Source organism: Anomaloglossus baeobatrachus, chromosome 5 (genome assembly GCF_048569485.1).
Source record: "Anomaloglossus baeobatrachus isolate aAnoBae1 chromosome 5, aAnoBae1.hap1, whole genome shotgun sequence".
NCBI lineage: Eukaryota > Metazoa > Chordata > Amphibia > Anura > Aromobatidae > Anomaloglossus > Anomaloglossus baeobatrachus.
The window spans coordinates 82,302,960-82,327,081 of NC_134357.1; the positions used below are offsets into that span (position 1 = coordinate 82,302,960).

The 24,122-nt window shown below is 46.6% G+C and overlaps 1 protein-coding gene across 4 annotated transcripts in view; it reads right to left on the bottom strand.

The window, feature by feature from the left end:
* The window catches only part of WDR11 (WD repeat domain 11), a 228,644-nt gene that overhangs the window by 191,145 nt on the left and 13,377 nt on the right, over nt 1–24,122 (bottom strand). For all 4 annotated transcript variants that reach the window (XM_075348649.1, XM_075348648.1, XM_075348647.1 and 1 more), the window contains exons 2-5: nt 12,599–12,710; nt 8,271–8,424; nt 4,256–4,429; nt 643–829 (exon numbers count right to left, since the gene is read on the bottom strand). In XM_075348649.1, coding sequence (XP_075204764.1) covers nt 643–829; nt 4,256–4,429; nt 8,271–8,424; nt 12,599–12,710 — 627 coding nt within the window. The remainder of the gene's footprint in view (nt 1–642; nt 830–4,255; nt 4,430–8,270; nt 8,425–12,598; nt 12,711–24,122) is intronic.

A 24,122-nucleotide genomic window follows, 5' to 3' on the forward strand; every position in this document is an offset into this window, starting at 1 on the left:
ACCTTGCTTTGTGCACTTTTATGCTGGAACAGAAAAGGGCCTTCCCCAAGCCGTTCTCACAAAGTTGGAAGAATACAATTGTCTAAAATGTGCTGTTATACTAAAGCAATGTTTCCCAAACTGCAATGCTCACAGCCGCCAACACATCATGTCAACAGGATTTCCTTAGTATTACACAGGTGAGACAACCTGTGGAAAAATCTGATGAGTTGATAATAATTCCCTCACTTGATCAATACTAAGGAAATCCGGAAGACATCATTTGTTAGGGGCTGTGAGGTCTGGAGTTTGGGAAACACTTTGCTGAAGAAAGGGGCCAAGGCCGACCCATGAAAATCCAGGCTATAGCCTTGTTCCTCCACCACCAAACTTTACAGTTGGCACGATGCAGTCAGACAGGCGGCGTTCTCCGGACAGACTCGTCCATCAGATGCCAGGACACAATCCCTGTAAAAGTTGTCCTCTAATGTAAATGCAGATTTTGTTTCCTTTGTGACTCTCCATGAAATATTATGTCTTTATACTATAAGACGTTCAATCTAGCATCTATTGCCATGCTGTGGTATCGCTTCATTTACTATACTATGTCTCACCAATATTATGGATTGCAAAGCCCCCAGGGCTCCTACCATCTGGACCCACCTTGGCTTCTCATTGGTGATGAGAATCTTCACCTTGTTTAGCGCTTTCTTAGCCCCGGTGGTGGACACCGGCTTGGCATGTGCAGGGCTGGAGTGGGGGCTTGAGATGTAAACTTTCCGTCCACTGCTTGCTGGAGGCTTAGATGGTGAAAAGTCAGAGACAAATACGATGCCCTCACTGGTGAGTACTGCCAGAGAAAAAATGAAAAATGTAAAAACTTACACATTTACCATTTTGCTCTTGTGATAATATACACTGTGTGCAGAATTATTAGGCAAATGAGTATTTTGATCACATGATACTTTTTATACATGTCGTCCTACTCCAAGCTGTATAGGCTGAGAGCCAACTACCAATTACGTAAATCAGGTGATGTGCATCTCTGTAATGAGGAGGGGTGTGGTGTAATGACATCAACACCGTATATAAAGTGTGCTTAATTATTAGGCAACTTCCTTTCCTTTGGCAAAATAGATCAGAAGAGAGATTCGACAGGCTCTCAAAAGCCCAAAATTGTGAGATGTCTTGCAGAGGGATGCAGCAGTCTTAAAATTGGCAAACTTTTGAAGCGTGGTCACTGAACAATCAAGCGTTTCATGGCAAATAGCCAATAGGGTCGCAAGAAGCGTGTTGGGCAAAAAAACCGCAAAATTACTACCCATGAATTGGAAAATCAAACGTGAAGCTGCCAAGATGCCATTTGCCACCATTATGGCCATATTTCAGAGCTGCAACGTTACTGGAACATCAAAAAGCACAAGGTGTGCCATACTCAGGAACATGGCCAAGGTAAGAGAGGCTGAAAAACCACCACCTCTGACCAAGAAACATAAGATAAAATGTCAAGACTGGGCCAAGAAATATCTTAAGACTGATTTTTCAAAAGGTTTTATGGACTGATGAAATGAGAGTGACTCTTGATGGGCCAGATGGATGGGCCGGAGGCTGGATCAGTAAAGGGCAGAGAGCTCCACTCCGACTCAGACACCAGCAAGGTGGAGGTGGGGTACTGGTATGAGCTGGTATCATCAAAGATGAACTTGTGGGACCTTTTCAGGTTGAGGATGGAGTGAAGCTCAACTCCCAGACCTACTGCCAGTTTCTGGAAGACAACTTCTTCAAGCAGTGGTACAGGAAGAAGTCGGTATCGTTCAAGAAAAACATGATTTTCATGCAGGACAATGCTCCATCACATGCATCCAACTACTCCAAAGCGTGGCTGGCCAGTAAAGGTCTAAAAGATGAAAAAATAATGACATGGCCCCCTTGTTCACCTGATCTGAACCCCATAGAGAACTTGTGGACCCTCATAAAATGTAAGATCTACAGGGAGGGAAAACAGTACACGTCTCGGAACAGTGTCTGGAGGGCTGCACACAATGTTGATCGTAAACAGATCAAGCAACTGACAGAATCTATGGATGGTAGGCTGTTGAGTGTCATCATAAAGAAAGGTGGCTATATTGGTCACTATTTTTTTGGGGTTTTGTTTTTGTATGTCAGAAATGTTTATTTCTAAATTTTGTGCAGTTATATTGGTTTACCTGGTGAAAATAAACAAGTGAGATGGGAATATATTTGGTTTTTATGAAGTTGCCTAATAATTCTGCACAGTAATAGTTACCTGCACAAACTGATATCCTCCTAAGATAGCCAAATCTAAAAAAAACACCACTGCAACTTCCAAAAATTTTAAGCTTTGATATTTATGAGTCTTTTGGGTTGATTGAGAACATAGTTGTTGATCAATAATGAAAAAAAATCCTCTAAAATAAAACTTGCCTAATAATTCTGCATACAGTGCTCTCCCGATATATCGATCTGCTAGTATTCCCCATAGTGTGATAAAAGAAGTGTGATCACAGCGGGTTCAAATATTTGTTTGCTCTATTCTTTGTACCCAAGACTGATGGACATTGCTGAGCGCTGCTCTCTGCTATCTTTGACAGTCCAGTACATAATGAATGGCGCACGGAGGTGCATGCTCCACCTCTTCTTCATTCAGAGGATGCTCTACAGAGCTCTGAACTAAGGATTTGGTGGCAGTCCCAGTGGTCAGACCCCCTGTGATCATTCAAGGGGTTGTCCAGTGAAAACAAGTTATCACTTAACCCATAATAGGTGATAATGTCTATATCAGTGGTGGTCCAACTGCTAAGACCTGCACCAATCATTCTCTATGGAGACTACTAGAAAAAGCTCAGCAGTTCCATGGAGAATGAATGGAGTGGCGGTCAGGCATGTGCAGTGCCCTGGTGAATGGTGATCCCAGCATTAAGAGCCTTTCTGATCTGTATGTTATTGCCTATGCAATGGATCCAAGATAAGAACTTATCACCTAACAACCCGTTTATGGTACCCCCTGTCCTACAAATAAAGGATAAAGGTCCAGTCACACTAAGCAACTTACCAGCGATCCCAACAACGATAGGGATCGCTGGTAAGTTGCTAGGAGGTTGCTGGTGAGATGTCACACTGCGACGCTCCAGCGATCCCACCAGAAACCTGACCTGGCAGGGATCGCTGGAGCGTCGCTACACGAGTTGCTGGTGAGCTCACCAGCAACCAGTGACCAGCCCCCAGCGCCGCGTGGAACCAATATCGGGTAACCAACCCGATATTTACCTTGGTTACCAGCGCACGGAGCTACACGTGCAGAGAACAGGGAGCAGCGCACACTGAGCGCTGGCTCCCTGCTCTCCTAGTTACAGCACACATCGGGTTAATTACCCGATGTGTGCTACAGCTAAATGTGCACAGAGCAGGGAGCAGCGCACAATGCTTAGCGCTGGCTCCCTGCTCTGCTAGCTACAGCACACATCGGTTTAATTAACCCGATGTGTCCTGCAGCTACATGTGCACAGAGCAGGAGCCGGCACTGACAGTGAGAGCGGCGGAGGCTGGTAACGAAGGTAAATATCGGGTAACCAAGGACAGGGCTTCTTGGTTACCCGATGTTTACTGTGGTTACCAGCCTCCGCAGAAGCCAGCTCCTGCTGCCTGCACATTTAGTTGTTGCTGTTTCGCTGTCACACACAGCGATCTGTGCTTCACAGCGGGAGAGCAACAACTAAAAAATGGCCCAGGACATTCAGCAACAACCAACGACCTCACAGCAGGGGCCAGGTTGTTGCTGGATGTCACACACAGCAACATCGCTAGCAACGTCACTGCTACGTCACAAAAGTTGTTCGTTAGCAGCGATGTTGCTAGCGATGTTGCTTAGTGTGACGGGGCCTTAAGTATCAATTTCGTGACAACCCCTTTACAAGTGTGAGAAGAGCTTACAAGACCTCTTTAAAGGTGTGCCCATATTTCTTTCAAAACCTTTCTGGCCGGCAGTAGCCACATGGCTACGTACTGAGCATCGCTGCCTGCCCAGAGAGGCAGCTGCATGAAGACAATACTTTCTGCTCTTCCTGGCCTATGAGGGTTTCATAGATTTCTCCCCCACATCTAAAAACACAATAATATAATAATTGAAATTGTTAGTGGTGTATCGGCTGGGGAAATTAAATCTGCCGTCCCCACCGGGTACAGGGGGATTGTCACATCTTAAATACAGTGTGCAGAGCGCTGAAACAATGGGCAATAAATAATAAATGATTCTCACAGGCAAGTTGTGAAGGCTGGAAAGGATTGAAGGAAAAGCTCAGGATATTCTCGGCGTAGCTTTTCTTCCATAGTTTGGTGCCAGTGTCTGCGTTCCACAAGACAATGAGATTAGGAGGGTGAACGGCCAGCAGCAGGTCACGGGAGGCGTCCTGGCTCCACAGCCACTGCATGTCTGCAGAAAAACAGCAGAAAAGTCATAGAGGAGAACCGATCACTGACAACCCCCCAAAACATCACAGGAAGGATCGACAATCTGATACCAGAAATTATTAATGTCGTTATCCAGGTCATTCATACATCCTCTCAACCAGAACACTCTGTGTGCAGTGCTTAGGATTCAAGATTAGACTTAGTACAAATCGATTGGCGGGACTTGGAATCTGTGCGTGCTGGACACAAGCCCCGAGAGCCACCGCCTGCCTGATGGCATCAGTGGCTCTTCACTCCGCCAGGTTGGCTACTCAAAAGAGGAGCTGTAGATGTCATCAGGGAGGAGGCGGCTGTCAGGGCTCCCATCCAGCAACCACAAAATACTGACACAACCGATGCACCAGGTCTTGTGAAGCGATCTGCACCAAGGCTATACATGACCTTCGCAAGACTAGCAAGGTGCATGGCTAGAAAGTGGAATGACCCTTAGTAGTCTAACTTGCCCTAAACTGACTGTACAGAGCTTTTCTTCCCAGTAGTGTCTCATCTCCAGACTCATCAGGGGACCATTCCAATTGTTCTTTTATGGGTAAAGCCAGTTTCATTATGGGCCAGGAGAATAAACCCATTTTTCTGAACCAATCATGATCGCACACTGATCCTCTTCAATAGGCTGAGACTGTCCTGCATGCCATCTTTTTTGGCTTACACCCCACACTTCATGAAAGGAACCACCTGACAGCTGATGCTGCCTGTGGTGGATCGGTTGGCATCTATGTATCAGCACCTGGTCGTATGATTTCAGCCATGTATGTTTGACTCTGAAATAGTGCGACGTTTGAGAGAAAAACCATACTTTTACAGAATCCAGGGACCAAGACACTTAGGAAACTAGATGGACAGGTGGGTCCTCAGCGGCTTCTCCCCACCCGCTGCCAATAACTGACAAGTCTCACCCTTTGTGCATATATAGGGAGATACCTGTCACTCCAGGGCAGCACCCGGGAGAGAAGCCAGGACGGCAGCTATGTGTTTTCTGACACGCTGCAGCTGGCTGAGATCATAAAGCTAATGTCTGATACATGCTGCTGGATCAGGCTACATATATCAGTTGTTCGATTGCCTTTAATAGTGGGAAAAGATTGCTGCACCACTTACAGCTGATGGCACAAGTTTCACCAAAGCTCCAGGTCTGAAAAGTTATTTTTTTCCCCTCAACTGTTTGTCATATTAGTCTTTACATTGAGGGCTTAACACGGTGAACATAAGTTATATTTTGAGATATTCAGGAAAGCTGCATATTATGTGGTTCCACAGATTTTAATCCATGTTTTAATATAGAAGACGGTTTTAATATTTCATGGATGTGCTGGCATTTTTTTCTTTATATTTGATGACATCAGTGGTGAGCATACGTGAATACTACTTAGGCTGGTTAAACATGTCCAACATTAATGGCCCAAATATGCACTGCGATGTCTGTACTAACTGCAGGACTCTGGACCAAAAGTCAACCGCCTCTTAGGCATATAATCAGGAGTCAAAAAGAAGGAGCCAGCACGATTTCTATACTGTATTTGTTGATAAAATTTGATTTTTTTTGGCAGGTGGTTAGCCTCCACCAGGCCGTGCACCCTATTTTGGTTGTTCTATCTGTATACTGGTTTAGCTATTGGTGACTGTTCACACACAGCCACTGGCCCTGTCCACGGGCTTTTTAATCCTAGCAGCACTTGCCTGGGCCTGTCCCGTCCACAGCTGTGACTCAGTCACAGGCGCGGGAATGAAAAGCACCAGGTAAGGCTACTTTCACACATCCGGCTTGAGCTCTGCGGCTCAATCCGGCTGTGCAAGCTATGCAACGGATGCGGTGAAAACACCGCATCCTTTGCATAAGTTTTTCCTGTGCGGCCAGTCCGGTTTTTGCCGCTTGCGGCATGCTACTGAGCATGCGCAGTGGCAAAAACCGCATGCGGCGGCCGGATGCGGTTATTGCCGCATCGCGCCGCATCCGGCCGCCATAGGCATGCATTGAAAAATGCGCCGCATCGGCCGAATGCGGCGCGATGCGGTTTTTTTTGCCGCACGAAAAAACGTGCCAGGCAACGTTCCATCCGGCCGCCGCATCGGCTACATCTGCCGCATGCGGCAAAAACCGGACGGAACGCAAGGCCATGCGGCACAATGCGGCACTAATTAAAGTCTATGCAGGAAAATCGCAACCGGCAGCAAAAAAAAACGGTTGCGATTTTCCTGCAAAGTGCCGGATTGTGCCGCATAGCAAAAACCGGAGGTGTGAAAGTAGCCTAAGTGCTGCCTCAAGCACTTCTGCATTAGAGGTGTGAGGCCATATGGCACCCCAAACAAAATATAATATTTAGTGTAGGACTGCCCCATGGGATTTGCCGTGACGTTGACGGGGTGGCTCAAAATATTGCAATGTTTTGCCAAAAATCTCTATTTTATCAACAAATACAGTATAGAAATCGTGCTGGCTCCTTCTTTTTGAATATAAATCAGGAGACCCGCGGCCAGTGCGGACATTATGGTTCATACTCTGACCATGAACGTTGGATGTATGAAACAAGCCTAAAGCCTGCTTTACACTCAGTGACATCGCTAGCGATGTCGTTCGTGAAAGCACCCGCCCACGTCGGTTGTGTGTCACGGACAAATCGCTGCTCGTGGCGCACAATATCGCTAGGGCGCCACGTAACACATACTTACCTTCCTAACGACGTCGCTGTGGGCGGCGAACAAACTCTTTTTTTAAGGGGGCGGTTCATGCAGCATCACAGTGACGTCACACAGCGGCCTGCCAATAGAAGCGGAGGGGCGGAGACCAGCCGCATTAACGACATGCCCACCTAGTTGCCGGAGGACGCAGGAACGCTGCTGTTCGTCGTTCCCGGGGTGTCACACGTAACGATGTGTGCTGCCTCAGGAACGACGAACAACCTGCGTCCAGCACCAGCATCGATTTTTTGAAAAAGAACGACGTGTCAATGATCAACAATTAGGTGAGTATTTTTGATCATTAACCCTCGCTCATCGGTGTCACATGCAACGACGTTGCTAACGATGCCGGATGTGGGTCACAAATTCCGTGACCCTGACAACATCTCGTTAGCGATATCATTGCGTGTAAAGCAGCCTATATAGTGAGAAACCTTCCTGAGAAAGTAAATTATTTCTCTAACAGTAATGAAGTGCAGCTAAGCCTCATATAAATCTCAAGTAAAGACTACTAGAAAGGGTGAGACATAAAAAAAAAATGTATATATTTATACATTATATATTTATATTTCATAAGCATGGCCAGATTAACTGAGTGATTTCACACTGCATGTATGCAAAACAGACCAGGAAAAGACAGAAATTGTCCAATTGTCCATGACACAAAGATGGCCACAAAACCCATTTTATGTAGGAATGTTAGACTTAGCAAAACTGATGGAGACATACCCCAAGCAACTTGCAGCTGTAATCGCAGCAAAAGGTGGCGCTAGAAAATATTAACAAAAAGGGGCCAATAATATTGCACGCCCCAATTTTCATTTTTTTATTTTTTTACAAAACTTTAAAATAAGCAATTACTATTGTTCAACTTCACAATTGTGTCCCACTTGTTGTTGATTCTTCACCATAAAATTTTAAATTTTTATCTTTATGTTTGAAGCCTGAAACGTGGGAAAAGGTTGAAAAATTCAAGGGGGCTGAATACTTTCGCAAGGCACTGTAAATAAATTAAACAGGGGTTAAAAAGGTCAGGGAATCAAGGGGAGGTCAGGTCAAAAGGTATTACCTAATTGTGAGCACTAGTGTCCCTGTAGGTTTTATCAGAATTAAACAAAGCCTCTCACCGTGGATGGGTTTAGAGTGCTCTTGTATTTCGCATCGTGTTGTACCGGTGGTAACATCCCATACCACAATTTTTCCACTTGCATCGGCAGACGCCAAACGTAGGGCATAGGGGGAGCCCAAATTATGATGATAGTTTTCTCTGGCCCATTTAACCTGCAAAGACAGAAATTAACACAAAAAGCTCAAATAATTCACAAAACGTTGTCTTAAACTTGGTGAATTAAAGGGGTATTCCTACCTCAAAGATCCCATCCCAACTCGTAATTGGTGTAATAATTATATTCGCAAATACCTCCAATTAGAAATGTAGTATAGTTCTCCTGCTATAGCCATGTCTCTTACCTCATGTGCAGAGCATTGCAGTTGAGGCATTCACCGAGGTGCTGCAGTAGATAACATTTATTTGGAACTTCCATAAAACAACACGTTTTTAGACATTAGTGCCTCTGCTTACTTAACAAAGGGAAGTAAAGTCCTCTAAATACCGTATTTTCTGGTGTATAAGATGACTTTTTAACCCCTGAAAACCTTCTCAAAAGTCTGGAGTCGTCTTATACGCAGAGTGTCGTTTTATGTGGTAGTGCACGGTGCTGCTGTCTGCCATCATGGCTTTACTGAAGTTGAATGCTTTATGGCGGTGGCGCAAAGGATTCAACTGCATAAAAGCGCTGACAGCAGCAGCCCTGTGTATGGGACACGATCATGGCGGGGTCTATGTGTCTGTGGTCCACAAGAAGCACTCCTCCATGATCGCATCCCATACATGGGGCCGCCGCTGCTGTCAGTGCTTTACTGCAGTTGAATGCTTTACGGCGCAACAAAACATTCAACTGTAGTAAAGCCATAACGGCAGCCTGCAGCGGCAGCTCCGTGCACCGGACGAGATCACCGAAAAGTCTAAGTGCCTGCTGTCTGCAAGAAGCAGCTGAGGACACCGCGGGAACGGAGGAGAGGTGAGAATATTTTTATTGTGTGTGTAAACAACGGCATAATAGGGGACAAGAAGGGAACCAGTAGAAAGACATTACTATACAATGGGCTCATTACTACAAAGTGGGACAAGGATGGGCACATTACTAAACAATGGGCACATTACTGCAGGGAACATTACTAAACAATGGGCACATTATTCGGGTCGGCTTATATTCTGGTATATACGGTATATCCAAAACTATATTTTAAACTGGAAAAGTTGGGGGTCGTCTTATACGCCCAGTCGTAAGTTATGAAACACATTATCAGAGTTCTAAATTAATTTTATCTACTAACGCTATGTTGGATACCTATTGCGCCTTCGTATACTCACCTTTTCCACTGGTATCAAACAGTTTGGATACGTTCCTGTCTCTTGGATTTCCTTTGGTAAGGGTGGCACCCTTAATGCTGAGGAATTTGAGTATTGGCGACATTGGTCCACCTTTGGTGCCATTTAGCTACTATACACCACAAGCTATTGGAGAGATTTGCCTATCCTAGCACCGGGTGAGCGCACAACTATACTTTCCACAAACTACTGTTGTGTTACCAAACATACTAACCAGATGTAGCGCCTTTGTGTTCTCCATTTTTAACGCTTCCAAAGTTCCTACATAACTTTTTTAACAGTAAAACTGAAAATCAGTTTAAAATTCTAACCATCATCTCCCATGAATACTATAAGGCTATGTGCGCACTGAGCTGTTTTTTGCGCTTTTCGTGTGCGTTTTTTGGGCTCAAAACTGCATGAATTTGCCCCCCTAGTAAAGTCTATGAGTTTTCATTTTTGCTGTCCACACACAACTTTTTTTTTTTAGCTGCGTTAATTCATGTCATGTTAATTATTTTCTGCGTTTTCCACCTATGCAATGCATTGGAAAAATGCAGCAAAACGCAGAAATCAAAAACGCAGCAAAACGCAGCCAAAAACGTATGCGTTTTTACCGATGTGTTTTTGCCGCGGGTGCATTTTTAGCAGCCAAAAACGCTGCATCTTTGTGGTCACAAAAAAAAGGCAACGTGCGCACATCGTTTCCAGACTGAAATTGACAACCAATTTAAGAATTTATATTGGTTCCATTTGCGTCCCCCCCTAATGATCCGGATACAGAACAGATCTGAGCAATACATTTCCTGAGCTGTGATACAAGACAAAGGCTATGAGACATCAAACAACTGTAAACGCCAATCTCACATTAGGAATGATTGCCGCGTTCTCTGCCAAGGTTTAAAAAGGGAATAAAGTACGTGAGTAAAGAGCCATTAAAACTGAAAGTTGAATTGGTTCACTTTTATGCAAGACAAGATTGTTGGAGGCGTGCAGGAGCGGCTGTCAGAATACTAACTATATTAAAACAAAGCCGTAGATGGATTGTGGAAGGAACCACAGCAGCATACATCTCCATCTAACATGCTGCGGAGGCGGAGTGCACGAGGATATGTACACCTCATACAAAACAGCCATGATGGATCACTGCTGTACAGTCACAAGCATAAGGCAAAACTCCAAATGTTACAGGATCTGCCATCAGATTTCACAAGATAAACTGCACATATTATTAAATATATCTCTTTAATCTCCTCAGTGTCCCTCCTCCCTGTTGCTGCTGCTAATCTCACACTACTCAGTATAAGATGCAGCTGTCAGTCAGGGTGGGAGAGCGGAAGTTGACTACACTTGAACTAATGAGCGCTCACTCTGTAGCCGGACTCATAAAATTGTATCACCAAAACAGCTCTGACCTATCATGTCATGAACGCCACAAAATCTTTAAAGAGCACCAATCACCAGGATTTTCCGATATAACCTAAAGGCGCTATCATGATGATTCTCTACATACCTTTAGGTGTAAGCTTGAATGTATAGGTTTTAAAATCCAAGTAAAGTTTGTAAAATTAGCTGCTTGTTGAGTGACAGCAGCTGTGGATCAGATAATATCTGAGGGGGTGTTCTTAGTTATCCCCTCCCTCTGTTACTTATGCTAATTCTATTATACAATTGATTTACTTTTTGACTAGCAGGACCCGTGCCGATGTCATATCCATGTGACCAGAAGGGGCGGGCCTCAGCCAACAAAGCCCCACCCCTTCTGGTCACATGGGTATGACATCAGCAACAAATGGTGTAAAGTCCTGGGACCATTTCTTTGCAGGTAGGATTTATAGGAAAGTTCCTGGGCATGGAGGACCTGATTGCTGGGGGAGCCGGATCATTGTCATGTGCTCATGTCCTAAGCACAATTTCTAGTATCTTGTTTAACTAGTTAGATTTGATTTATTTGCTTGGGGTGGAGGAGGCTAAAGATTTTCTAACTAAATCGCGATGTTATTCCGATGGCAGGTCCTCTTTGCCCCATTATTCCACAGCTGAACTTCCCTTGTTATAAATGCATGGTTCAGAAAGTAGAACATATAAGACTGGCTTCATTCAGGCCGGGGCCACACGGGGCACTAGTGCGATCCTCGCATGACACTCGGCTCATGCTGGCAGAACAGCAGAGCAGAGTGTCATTGCGCCTGAGGTCCAATCATGTGATTGGACCACAGCTGCTGGGGGTGGACCGGCTCTAAGAAGGGGCGGGCCGGTTCTGAGGAGGGGAAGGAAGGATTTATCTCCCTCTCTCCTCCGTTACCGGCTATTGCCATTCTTGCTCTGCACTCGCGGTACACCCGTGTACCGCAAGTGCAGTGCGATTTTTCTCTCGCCCCATTCACTTAAATGGATGCGAGAGAAACAAGGATCGCATTGCATCCGCAGCATGCTGCGATTGTTTTCTCGGTCCGATTAGGGCTGAGAAAATAATTGCTCATGGGTGCTGGCACACAGGCTAATATTGATCCGAGTGGAATGTGATGTTTTATCGCACTCCACTCGTTCCGATTTTCATGCCGTGTGACTTAGGCCTTATGTGTAAAGACAATGAGCAATACTTAAAAGGAAACCAGTTATAGGTTACATGTAGACCAATCTGTGGACAGCATGGTATGGAGAAGGAGAAGCTAAGCAGGATGATGTATGGGTTTGTAGGAAAAGATTCAGTATAACTTGTATTCTATTCATTGAAACACTGGTGTTTGTACAGGAGTCCAGTGGGCGGTCCTACCAGTGATTGACAGCTCTCTCTGCATGCACCGTCGTACAATAGTAGGACCGCCCACTGGACTCGTATATACAAACACCAGGGATCTCAATAAATAAAATGCTAGTTTTAATGGAACTTTTCCCACAAAATAATATATAATTCTGCTCTGCTCCTCCTGCTTTATAACACCCTGCCTGCAGATCAGATACCATTTGCATTGTGACAGGTTTCTTATTGCATCTCACAAAAAGTCAAGTCATTCATCTTACCTTGACCACGTCAGATTTGTGCTTTTCTAAGACTTGAAGTGTCTGCGCCGTGCTGGGGTCCACCACAAGAACCAGCGAGTGACAGCCATAAGCAATCAGACCTTGACAGCCCCTGTTAAGAAAGCCTCATTAGCGTCATCACGGGTAGAATAAAAAAACCATAACAGTGACTGTCCCCATTATAAATATATAGAAACAGAGATTTGGATTTGCAGCTGTAAATCTTCTGTAAAGAAATAACCCTGAATGTTGCATAATCCGGCCCTGACCTGAGGAGCAGGCGCCCTTCCCCATAGGACAGTGCACGGGATAGAAACGAGCCCTATGCCTAATGGAAAGCCCAGCCATGCGGACCAGAGCCCCACCAGGTAAATATCACTGCATGGATCTAATAACCTGAGACTGGATATAGCTAGCCATCTAATGTAAACAACCACTACAGATCCCAAACTTGTTGACACCTTCCTGGAGCGAGCATGCTGCAAAAAAAATAAATAAATTCCATTCAAGAACTGAATCTGATATCAGATATAACACACAGAATATTATTAACAACCCCGTGAAAGAGAATTAAAGGGTTATTTCCGACATTGCAATCATCCGCTACCTGCAGAAATCCTCATTGAACACAGCGGTGGTGGTGTGTGTGTGCCACCGATCCCATCACTGTCTATGGGCCTGCCGGAGATCGCTGAACACTGTATTCAGATTCTACAGCAGTCTCATAGACAGTGGATGAATTAAAACAGGGAAAAAAAAAAAAAAAGTAGAGACAGTGGGGCATTTCAGAGCATCATTCTTCGGAGTGATGGGTGTTAGTGGGTGTTAGTGAGGGTCAGTCCGGCTCTTTTCGGTGATCGGGCTCCCATGGCTCCGTTCACCCAAAAGAGCCGGATCTTTCAGCTCGTTCTCGGCTCCTTATTAAATATGTGTTCACCCCAGGTGAAAACATATTTAAGATTATAGTAACGCCGCCAAATCCCCGTCCACCCGCGGCTAAACCCTGCCCACTTACAAGTGACCAATTAGATTGCGGAGTTTAGCCACGGGTGGGCGAGGTTTTGACTGCAAAAAGAGCCGTTTTGAGATTTTATTGGCTCACACTAGTGATCCGGCTCCTGTCGTTCACAGCAGGGAGCCGGATCTTTGTGTCGGATCGTTCGCGACCGACACATCACTAATGGGTGTCCAAGCAGATCGACTTCCATAGATCAGACCTGTCCTGCTGATAGGTGATAACGCTGGGACTTCAACATAAAGAGGAAGAAAAGAGGTGGGTGAAATATAAGGTGAAGTAGTAGGTCAGTATAGACCAGACCTGGGCAAGGGGTGGCCCGCGGGCCGGATCCGGCCCGCCTACTGTCTGTGACCGGCCTGCCCGTCTTGCTGAGAGTTGGAGGCGTAGCCTGAACTATGATTTTATGCCTCAGCCTCGCACTCACTGCCGGGAGCTATGTATCCCGCAGTGCAGTGATAAGCAGCTGCCACGCCCCCACTCTGCCGGTTACGCCCCCTCTTGCTGCTAGTTATGCCCCCTCTAGATGCTGATCACACTCTCTGGATGCATTCTCTGGCATCTATGCTGCTAGCCACGCCCCCTTTTGCTGTCGTCCAGCCCCCTCAATGCTGGACACACACACGCCTCGGATGCCTCCCTTGTCCCCTCCACCTGCTCTGTTGATGCTGGCCACGCGCCCTTTGCCTCCCCCTTCTACCCAGGGATCGTCACGTCACCGGCTCATCTCCACAGCCGCTGCTTCAAAAACGTTTGTTCTACAAACTGAGGTAATTGCACTTTATCTGCAGCTACTGGTGCACAAGTGGCTGCAGGAGGGGGGAACAGGAGAGCAGCACTTGTGTCTTCTCAGGTCCCCCTGTGCCTGCAATAGAGGAAGCAGACACACAGGGGACTCAGAGAAGGCAGCCAGTGTTGTCTGCCTGTGCCCTCAGCACCCCCAGGGCCAGTATGCCTGCCCCACTGGCCACCACTGTCAGTATGCCTGCCCCACTGGCCACCACTGTCAGTATGCCTGCCCCACTGGCCACCACTGTCAGTATGCCTGCCCCACTGGCCAACACTGTCAGTATGCCTGCCCCACTGGCCACCACTGTCAGTATCCATGCTCCACTGGCCACCACTGTCAGTATGCATGCCCCACTGGCCACCACTGTCAGTATGCATGCCACACTGGCCACCACTGTCAGTATGCATGCCCCACTGGCCACCACTGTCAGTATGCCTGCCCCACTGGCCACCACTGTCAGTATGCCTGCCCCACTGGCCACCACTGTCAGTATGCCTGCCCCACTGGCCACCACTGTCAGTATGCCTGCCCCACTGGCCACCACTGTCAGTATGCCTGCCCCACTGGCCACCACTGTCAGTATGCCTGCCCCACTGGCCACCACTGTCAGTATGCCTGCCCCACTGGCCACCACTGTCAGTATGCCTGCCCCACTGGCCACCACTGTCAGTATGCATGCCACACTGGCCACCACTGTCAGTATGTATGCTTCACTGGCCACCACTGTCAGTATGTATGCTTCACTGGCCACCACTGTCAGTATGCCTGCCCCACTGGCCACCACTGTCAGTATGTATGCTCCACTGGCCACCACTGTCAGTATATATGCTCCACTGGCCACCACTGTCAGTATATATGCTCCACTGGCCACCAGGGCCAGTATGTATGCTCCACAGGCCCCAGTAATGTTTATGCCCCCCCCCACTGATCCCAGTAATGTCTATGCCCCCACTGATCCCAATAATGTGTATGCCCCCCACTGACCCCAGTAATGGCTATGCCCCCCACTGACCCAACTAATGTCTATGCCCCCCACTGATCCCAGTAATGTGTATGCCCCCCCACTGACCTCAGTAATGTCTATGCCCCCCACTGACCCAAGTAATGTCTATGCCCCCCACTGATCCCAGTAATGTGTATGCCCCCCACATTTTCATTGAATCTTTGTATTGTTTAACTTACTGTTTGTTTATGAAGGGATAGTGTATATACTATATACCGTATTGGGTAGAACTGAGCTAATTATATTAGTCCGGCCCTCTAAAACCATCCCAATTTCTCATGCGGCCCCATGGGAAAATTAATTGCCCACCCCTGGTATAGACAGTGACTGTGACCAGACTGCAGCTTCACTGTGCCTGTAAAGGCCATGTGCACACACCGAGATTTCCTACCAGTAGATGCAGATTTGGTGCAGAAAATTTCCGCACCAAATACTCAGAGAGCACACATACCCTAACAGAGCAAAAACAGAAGAGGAAAGAAAAACAAAGGCCCCATGGATGAGAATAAAAACTTGCTGTTAGATTCTAATAAAGAATAACAAAACTGCATCTTGTTGCCGAGACCTCCCACCTATTGCTTAAGACCTCTGACAACTGCGCTGCTCAGGAGGATGGAGCACACAGGCCCTGCCAGAGGGAGTGCACAGACGTCTATGTACTCCACACTGGTCTGTGTGCTGCTCAGGAGGATGGAGCACACAGGCCATGCCAGAGGGAGTGCACAGACGTCTATGTACTCCACACTGGTCTGTGTGCTGCTCAGGAGGATGGAGCACACAGGCCCTGTCAGAGAGTGTGTACAGATTGGATAACAGATTAAATAGAAAGTTTTAAGATTTCTACTTACTCCACACTGGACTGTACACTGCCGTGTCCTGCATAATTCTCAGAGGTCTTTAAGAGTTTGGCAACTACTTTTTTATTCTGATGACTTGCAGGAGCACAGCACTGATCCATCAAAACTATGATGGCCATGGCAGTACTACAGATCTACCACCCTTTGATTGATTGGCAACATCCGGGAACTTCTAGCTGTAGCTGATAACAGCTGATCTGTGGGGTGCTGTCTGTCACACTACCTATGATCAGATATTGATAACCTAGCAAGGTGATAGGCCATTTAAGAAAAAAAAAAACTTGCTCTTTCCCTGCTTATTAGTCGTTTATTTTCTCTCTTTGACTCAAATCTGTCTTCACTAAAGGATAACATTTACACCTGCTGCCTATAAAAGTCTATGGAGAGGGGGAGGGTACTGGATGAAGAGAGAAGCAGAGACACAAAAAGAACCTGCGACTTCTAGCGACCTGCAAAATATCAGACTGCTATAAAATACAAGATACAAGTAATATAATGGCCAAAAATAATGCTCCTCCTCGTGTGCTTTCAGGAGTCTGATACATATTAATACATCATTTTTTTTAATTGAGCAGCAAAGAGTAATATCAGAGCAGTAAATATTCATGTGATGATCGTTTTTACCGCAATCTCACGTAGGACGAGAGTTTTATGCCTACAATATATATAAATATAAAATATATTAAAGGAAATGACAAACAAGAATGGATGGGTCCAAAGAACTTAATGGCCACTGTACCCCGAAATGTCAGCAAATATATTGGATTCACACAGTTAAACCGTCTGAGCATATTACAAGCGGCGCACATTATACAGCAGCCCATGCGTGAAGACGGCCTGAGCTGAAAAGCCGAAGCGTCCGAGTTAATTTGCGCGGCAGGAGGAGGCCTTCATAGGATGGGAGCTTTACTGTCATTTTTTTTTGTGCTCATTATCAGAGGCTGAAAAGGTGAGAAAATATGACAAGTTGCAGCAAATATTCCTTCTCCATTACTGCCACATTAAATTCACCCTCCCTTTACGTTGTCATGTTCCTGCCTTTCTGAAAAGAAAGGGGCGACAAAAGATCCATATAACTAGAATGAGCGGAACACACAGAGCCCACCACGCAGAGCCCGCACAGGTCAGACCAGCACGCCGATCAGACCAGCACGCAGAGCCCGCCGCGCCGATCAGACCAGCACGCAGAGCCCGCCGAGCCGATCAGACCAGCACGCAGAGCCCGCCGATCAGACCAGCACGCAGAGCCCGCCGATCAGACCAGCACGCAGAGCCCGCCGATCAGACCAGCACGCAGAGCCCGCCGATCAGACCAGCACGCAGAGCCCGCCGATCAGACCAGCACGCAGAGCCCGCCGATCAGACCAGCACGCAGAGCCCGCCGATCAGACCAGCACGCAGAGCCCGCCGATCAGACCAGCACGCAGAGCCCGCCGATCAGACCAGCACGCAGAGCCCGCCGATCAGACCAGCACGCAGAGCCCGCCGATCAGACCAGCACGCAGAGCCCGCCGATCAGACCAGCACGCAGAGCCCGCCGATCAGACCAGCACGCAGAGCCCGCCGATCAGACCAGCACGCAGAGCCCGCCGATCAGACCAGCACGCAGAGCCCGCCGATCAGACCAGCACGCAGAGCCCGCCGATCAGACCAGCACGCAGAGCCCGCCGATCAGACCAGCACGCAGAGCCCGCCGATCAGACCAGCACGCAGAGCCCGCCGATAAGACCAGCACGCAGAGCCCGTCGATAAGACCAGCACGCAGAGCCCGCCGATCAGACCAGCACGCAGAGCCCGCCGATCAGACCAGCACGCAGAGCCCGCCGATCAGACCAGCACGCAGAGCCCGCCGATCAGACCAGCACGCAGAGCCCGCCGATCAGACCAGCACGCAGAGCCCGCCGATCAGACCAGCACGCACAGCCCGCCGCGCCGATCACACCAGCACGCCGATCAGACCACCACGCAGAGCCTGCCGCGCCGATCAGACCACATAGAGCCCACCACACAGGCAGATCAGGCCAACACCCAGATCAGACCATCACGCAGTACCTCAGACCACCACCCAGATCAGACCACCACCACCCAGATCAGACCACCACGAAGTACCTCAGACCATCACGCAGTACCTCAGACCACCACCCAGATCAGACCACCACGCAGTACCTCAGACCACCACCCAGATCAGACCACCACGCAGTACCTCAGGGGATAAATAGGGGAACAGACATGACAGCATGTGGATACATTAACCCAAGAAAAAACCGTCATAGATAATTATTAAGGGATCAAAACCTGTAAACCGTAGAAAAACCCTTATTAAAACATCATTTTTATTTAATTTGAATTAAAATAGATATCCCAAATTGAAAGACATACACACATATAAATACGAACACATGGAACAAGTGTCACAGTGCAGAATGGGAGTGGTCAACACCCTACCACTTCTCCCTACCTAGCCTGCGGAGGTCGGCACCCTAGATCACGTAATGGCGCCCCCGCTCGGACGTCGGCTCACCCTCCTCTCCCTCCACTAGATTATAAGTGCAGCTAGTCTGGGAGTATAGGAGTGCTCAAAAAAGGAATTTTTCTGCACTGTCTCAAAATGATAATACAAAAATGCAACAGTTTAAATGTCAGGGATAAGACCTGTTCTCAGTTGACACATTTGTGAGTATGCCTCTACAGGAAAGGGGTGTAGACACATACAGCGGGCTCTGTTAAATGAGGACAACATGTCATGGTTTCAAACATAATTCAGAGGGGTTTTATGCATATATGTTAGCTCTAAGATGTATACTCAATAGCAGCATAAAGGTGAACATATACTTAAAGTGCTGTGCATATAGCAGCCTGAAAATAGGAGGGGGGTACCCTCAGGCCCAATAACACCCTGCTTCCACCAGTGTAAGGTTACAACACACTGGTAACATTCAATGACTCCCCAACCAGAACATGTACAATAATCCTCAGAGACAACCCCGTAGTGATAACAGCATAAATAGTAAATTCCACATGGATCAAATATTCCACTAGCACCCAATCACTGTAGGAAAAAGTGACAATAGTATAGTCAAGTACTTAGCTTGTTATGCAAACTTGGACCAATCGTCAGATAGCCATATACTTGAGTGAAATCACTGGACGCCTAAATATGTACAGGCTGATACAGGAACCGCTTTTCCAGCTCTGCTCGACGCGTTTCCCCCTGGTATCTAGTCCCACCAGGGTTCCTCAGGAGCTCCCACAATGGGGTATGTGCAGCTGGCCACAGTCTGCCGTGCTGCCTCGGTCCTAATCCCCGCCTCTGCACGTGGGGAAAAGAAGCGTTCTTTAAAAATGGCGCTTTACCTACGTCACCGGAAGTGGCATCTGCCGGAGCGGAAGTGACGCGCAGGTGGGAAGCCCCGTGCGTCCCACCGCTGTTAGTCACCGCGTCAGACTCTGCCCACGTCACCGGAAGTGACGTCCGCCCGAGCGGAAGCGACACGCCGGTGGAACGCAGCGTGCGCTCCACCGCGGCCAACCACCGCATCACTAAGGACGCCCCCCAGTGTGATGTGAGCCGATCGTCAGATGACAGTGGAACGCTATATGCGCTCCACTGTTCCACTCCATATTCCATACCCTGGGAATGAACTAGCGTCCAGATGATCCACCGCAAATCATCCCCATTAGCAGCACAAACGTTCATTAATGTGACGTCAGCTGTGGGTCATATCTTAAAAACTTTAAGCATTCCATAGCACCACTCTGCACCCTTTCTATTAGGTCTGGGTGACCCGGACTACCAATGATAAGCCAGAGGAGCTTCTCATAGAACGCCCTATAAGTACAACCTATAATTACACTTCAATAGGGATATCAAAAATAATGCATATATGGATCAATACATCCACATACAAGTATCCTACACATGAAGACCTTCCAATCAAAGATCATAGAAAACCCCGTAGTCAAACTGACATATACAGGTTGGCTGATTAACGCTGACTCCCATATATCCGGGAGAGAATATATATCCCAATTATACAAAATGCTTTTTTAAGAAATCAGATGAAACTAGAGAAAGTTAGTTGTTCATTCAGGCCTCCCGGATTGGTGGATTCCAACCAGAAGATCCAGCGTGTCTCCCTCTGAAGCAACTTTTTGTCCCAGTCTCCCAGGCGAATCGATGGAGGAATTACTTCAATGGTCTTAAAAGAGAAAGACCCCAAGTCGCCGTTGTGATAAGCATTCACATGTCGGGCTAAGGGTGTGTCCCGCTTATTTCTCACATCACCCAGATGTTCTCCTATCCGCACTTTCAGTTGTCTTCTGGTCTTTCCTACATAGTCCTTCGGGCATGTACATGTACAGAGGTAGATTACTCCCTCCGTTTTGCAATTTGCAAAATTGCGATTTTTATAAATACGTCCAGTTACTGCACTGCAGAACTCCTTAGAGGGTATGATATGCTTACAGTACATACATGACCCGCATTTGAAGGTACCAACGTCTCTTCTATCTAGCCATGTGCCACTTCTTTTTGGGGGGACATAAAAGCTATGAACAACCTCGTCTTTAATTGTCTTCCCTCTCTTAAAAGTTACCGAGGGGTATGCAGGTATGCTCCCACAAATATCAGGGTCACTTTTTAAAATGCCCCAATGTCTCCTCAGTATGGCCATTACCTTCGAATGCTGGTCATCATACATCCCAATCAGCCGTGTAACCTGATCAGCATCTTTTTTGGGGGTGGTGACCAGCAGGTCCCTACGATTGCTATGAAAAGCATTGCTGTACGCTTTCTCTATAATATTCACAGGGTACCCCCTTTCCCTAAATCTCTTTTTAAGATGGAAAGACTGCTTTTCATACTCCGGGACTGACGAGCAATTCCTCCTCAATCTCAGAAATTGTCCCTTCGGGATCCCAGTTTTAAGACTCACTGGGTGATGGCTTTCCCAGTTCAACAAACTGTTTGTAGCGTTTGGTTTTCTAAAGATAGAGGTACTTAGGGTCCCATCCGTTTCTTTCGTTATTAAGACGTCTAAGAAGGGGAGTTTGTCCCCCCCTATCTCATACGTGAACCTCAGGCCTAGATCATTAATATTCAATTGGTTCACGAAGTCAATGAAGGACTCTGCTGATCCTCGCCACACAACCAGGATATCATCTATGTAGCGTCCCCAGAACTGAATCTGGGGACCCCACACATCATCATCCAGAAACACAACAGTATCCTCCCACCAACCCAGGAGCAAGTTTGCATATGTGGGAGCACAAGGGCTCCCCATTGCAGTGCCCCTGAGTTGGTGGTAATACTTGGCATTAAAAATAAAATAGTTGTGTGTCAGGATGAATTTTATCAACTGTAAGATGAAATCATTATGTTGGGACATATAGGTCCCTCTGGAGTTAAGAAAATGCCTTACTGCTTCTAGACCAATATTGTGGGGGATGCAGCTATATAAGGACTCAACGTCAAAGGACATAAGTAAGGCTTCTGAATCCACCACCAAGCCCTCAATTTTGTTAAGCAAATCCATTGTGTCCCTTAAGTACGATGGCAAGGATATTACAAATGGCCGAAGGATTTCATCCACGTATACACTACAATTCTGGGAGAGAGCCTCTATCCCAGACACAATGGGGCGACCCTTCACTGGAGATATTCCCTTATGAATTTTCGGGAGGGCGTAAAAGGTCGCCACCATTGGTGTTTTGGGTAGCAGAAAATCAAATTCCTCTGATGATATCAATCTCGTTGCTTTCGCCTCACACAGCATGCCCTTAAGATCTTTAAGATAGCATGGAGTTGGGTCTGACTTCAAAATTTTGAAACCATGACATGTTGTCCTCATTTAACAGAGCCCGCTGTATGTGTCTACACCCCTTTCCTGTAGAGGCATACTCACAAATGTGTCAACTGAGAACAGGTCTTATCCCTGACATTTAAACTGTTGCATTTTTGTATTATCATTTTGAGACAGTGCAGAAAAATTCCTTTTTTGAGCACTCCTATACTCCCAGACTAGCTGCACTTATAATCTAGTGGAGGGAGAGGAGGGTGAGCCGACGTCCGAGCGGGGGCGCCATTACGTGATCTAGGGTGCCGACCTCCGCAGGCTAGGTAGGGAGAAGTGGTAGGGTGTTGACCACTCCCATTCTGCACTGTGACACTTGTTCCATGTGTTCGTATTTATATGTGTGTATGTCTTTCAATTTGGGATATCTATTTTAATTCAAATTAAATAAAAATGATGTTTTAATAAGGGTTTTTCTACGGTTTACAGATACATTAACCCACAATACCTAATATATCTGTTATTTCCATATATAAAGTCAGGGCTTTGTATGGTATATTCCCACGTATAAATCCTCTAGGTAGGGGATTGCAAAAAAAAAAAAAAAAAATGCAGCAAAAATTATTAAGTGCTGCTAATTTTGTTTTTGGATAATCTGCATTTTCAGTAAGTTTAGTAAGTGGTGGGAAATAGCAAACAAAACAAAAAAAGGCAAGTTTTCCCCAGACATTTCACCTTTTGCACCATGGTGATATCTGCAAGGTACACTAACATACCACCGGTAAAGCCCAACTTTACCCTGTGACACTGCCAAATGATATACTACAAAAACCACAGCACATAAATCTCTTCTAGCATCAGACAACAATATCCAGTGCAGATTATTTGTGCGAGAAACACCTGGGGGAAGTGCCGTCCATTTAGAATAATATGCAATGAAAAAAGGAAAAATTCAGCTCACCTGTCACCCAATACTGCCAGATCCCACGGGTGCACAATGTCCGCTGGTTAGTCCTGACCAGCATGAAGAGAACAAGGAAAATGAAAAGGTATGGGCCTAAGTTACTTATGATTAAGGACTTTTTAGTTTTTATTATGAAGTCCAAAACGTGTAAAGGCTACCTACAGTGCCTACAAGTAGTCTTCAACCCCCTGCAGATTTTGCAGGTTTGATAAGATGCAAATAAGTTAGAGCCTGCAAACTTCAAACAAGAGCAGGATTTATTAACAGATGCATAAATCTTACAAACCAACAAGTTATGTTGCTCAGTTAAATTTTAATACATTTTCAACATAAAAGTGTGGGTCAATTATTATTCAACCCCTAGGTTTAATATTTTGTGGAATAACCCTTGTTTGCAATTACAGCTAATAATCGTCTCTTATAAGACCTGATCAGGCCGGCACAGGTCTCTGGAGTTATCTTGGCCCACTCCTCCATGCAGATCTTCTCCAAGTTATCTAGGTTCTTTGGGTGTCTCATGTGGACTTTAATCTTGAGCTCCTTCCACAAGTTTTCAATTGGGTTAAGGTCAGGAGACTGACTAGGCCACTGCAACACCTTAATTTTTTTCCCTCTTGAACCAGGCCTTGGTTTTCTTGGCTGTGTGCTTTGGGTCGTTGTCTTGTTGAAAGATGAAATGACAACCCATCTTAAGATCCTTGATGGAGGAGCGGAGGTTCTTGGCCAAAATCTCCAGGTAGGCCGTGCTATCCATCTTCCCATGGATGCGGACCAGATGGCCAGGCCCCTTGACTGAGAAACAGCCCCACAGCATGATGCTGCCACCACCATGTAGGGATGGTATTCTTGGGGTCGTATGCAGTGCCATCCAGTCTCCAAACATCACGTGTGTGGTTGGCACCAAAGAGCTCGATCTTGGTCTCATCAGACCAGAGAACCTTGAACCAGTCTGTCTCAGAGTCCTCCAAGTGATCATGAGCAAACTGTAAACGAGCCTTGACATGACGCTTTGAAAGTAAAAGGTACCTTACGGGCTCGTCTGGAACGGAGACCATTGTGGGGGAGTACGTTACTTATGGTATTGACTGAAGCCAATGTCCCCA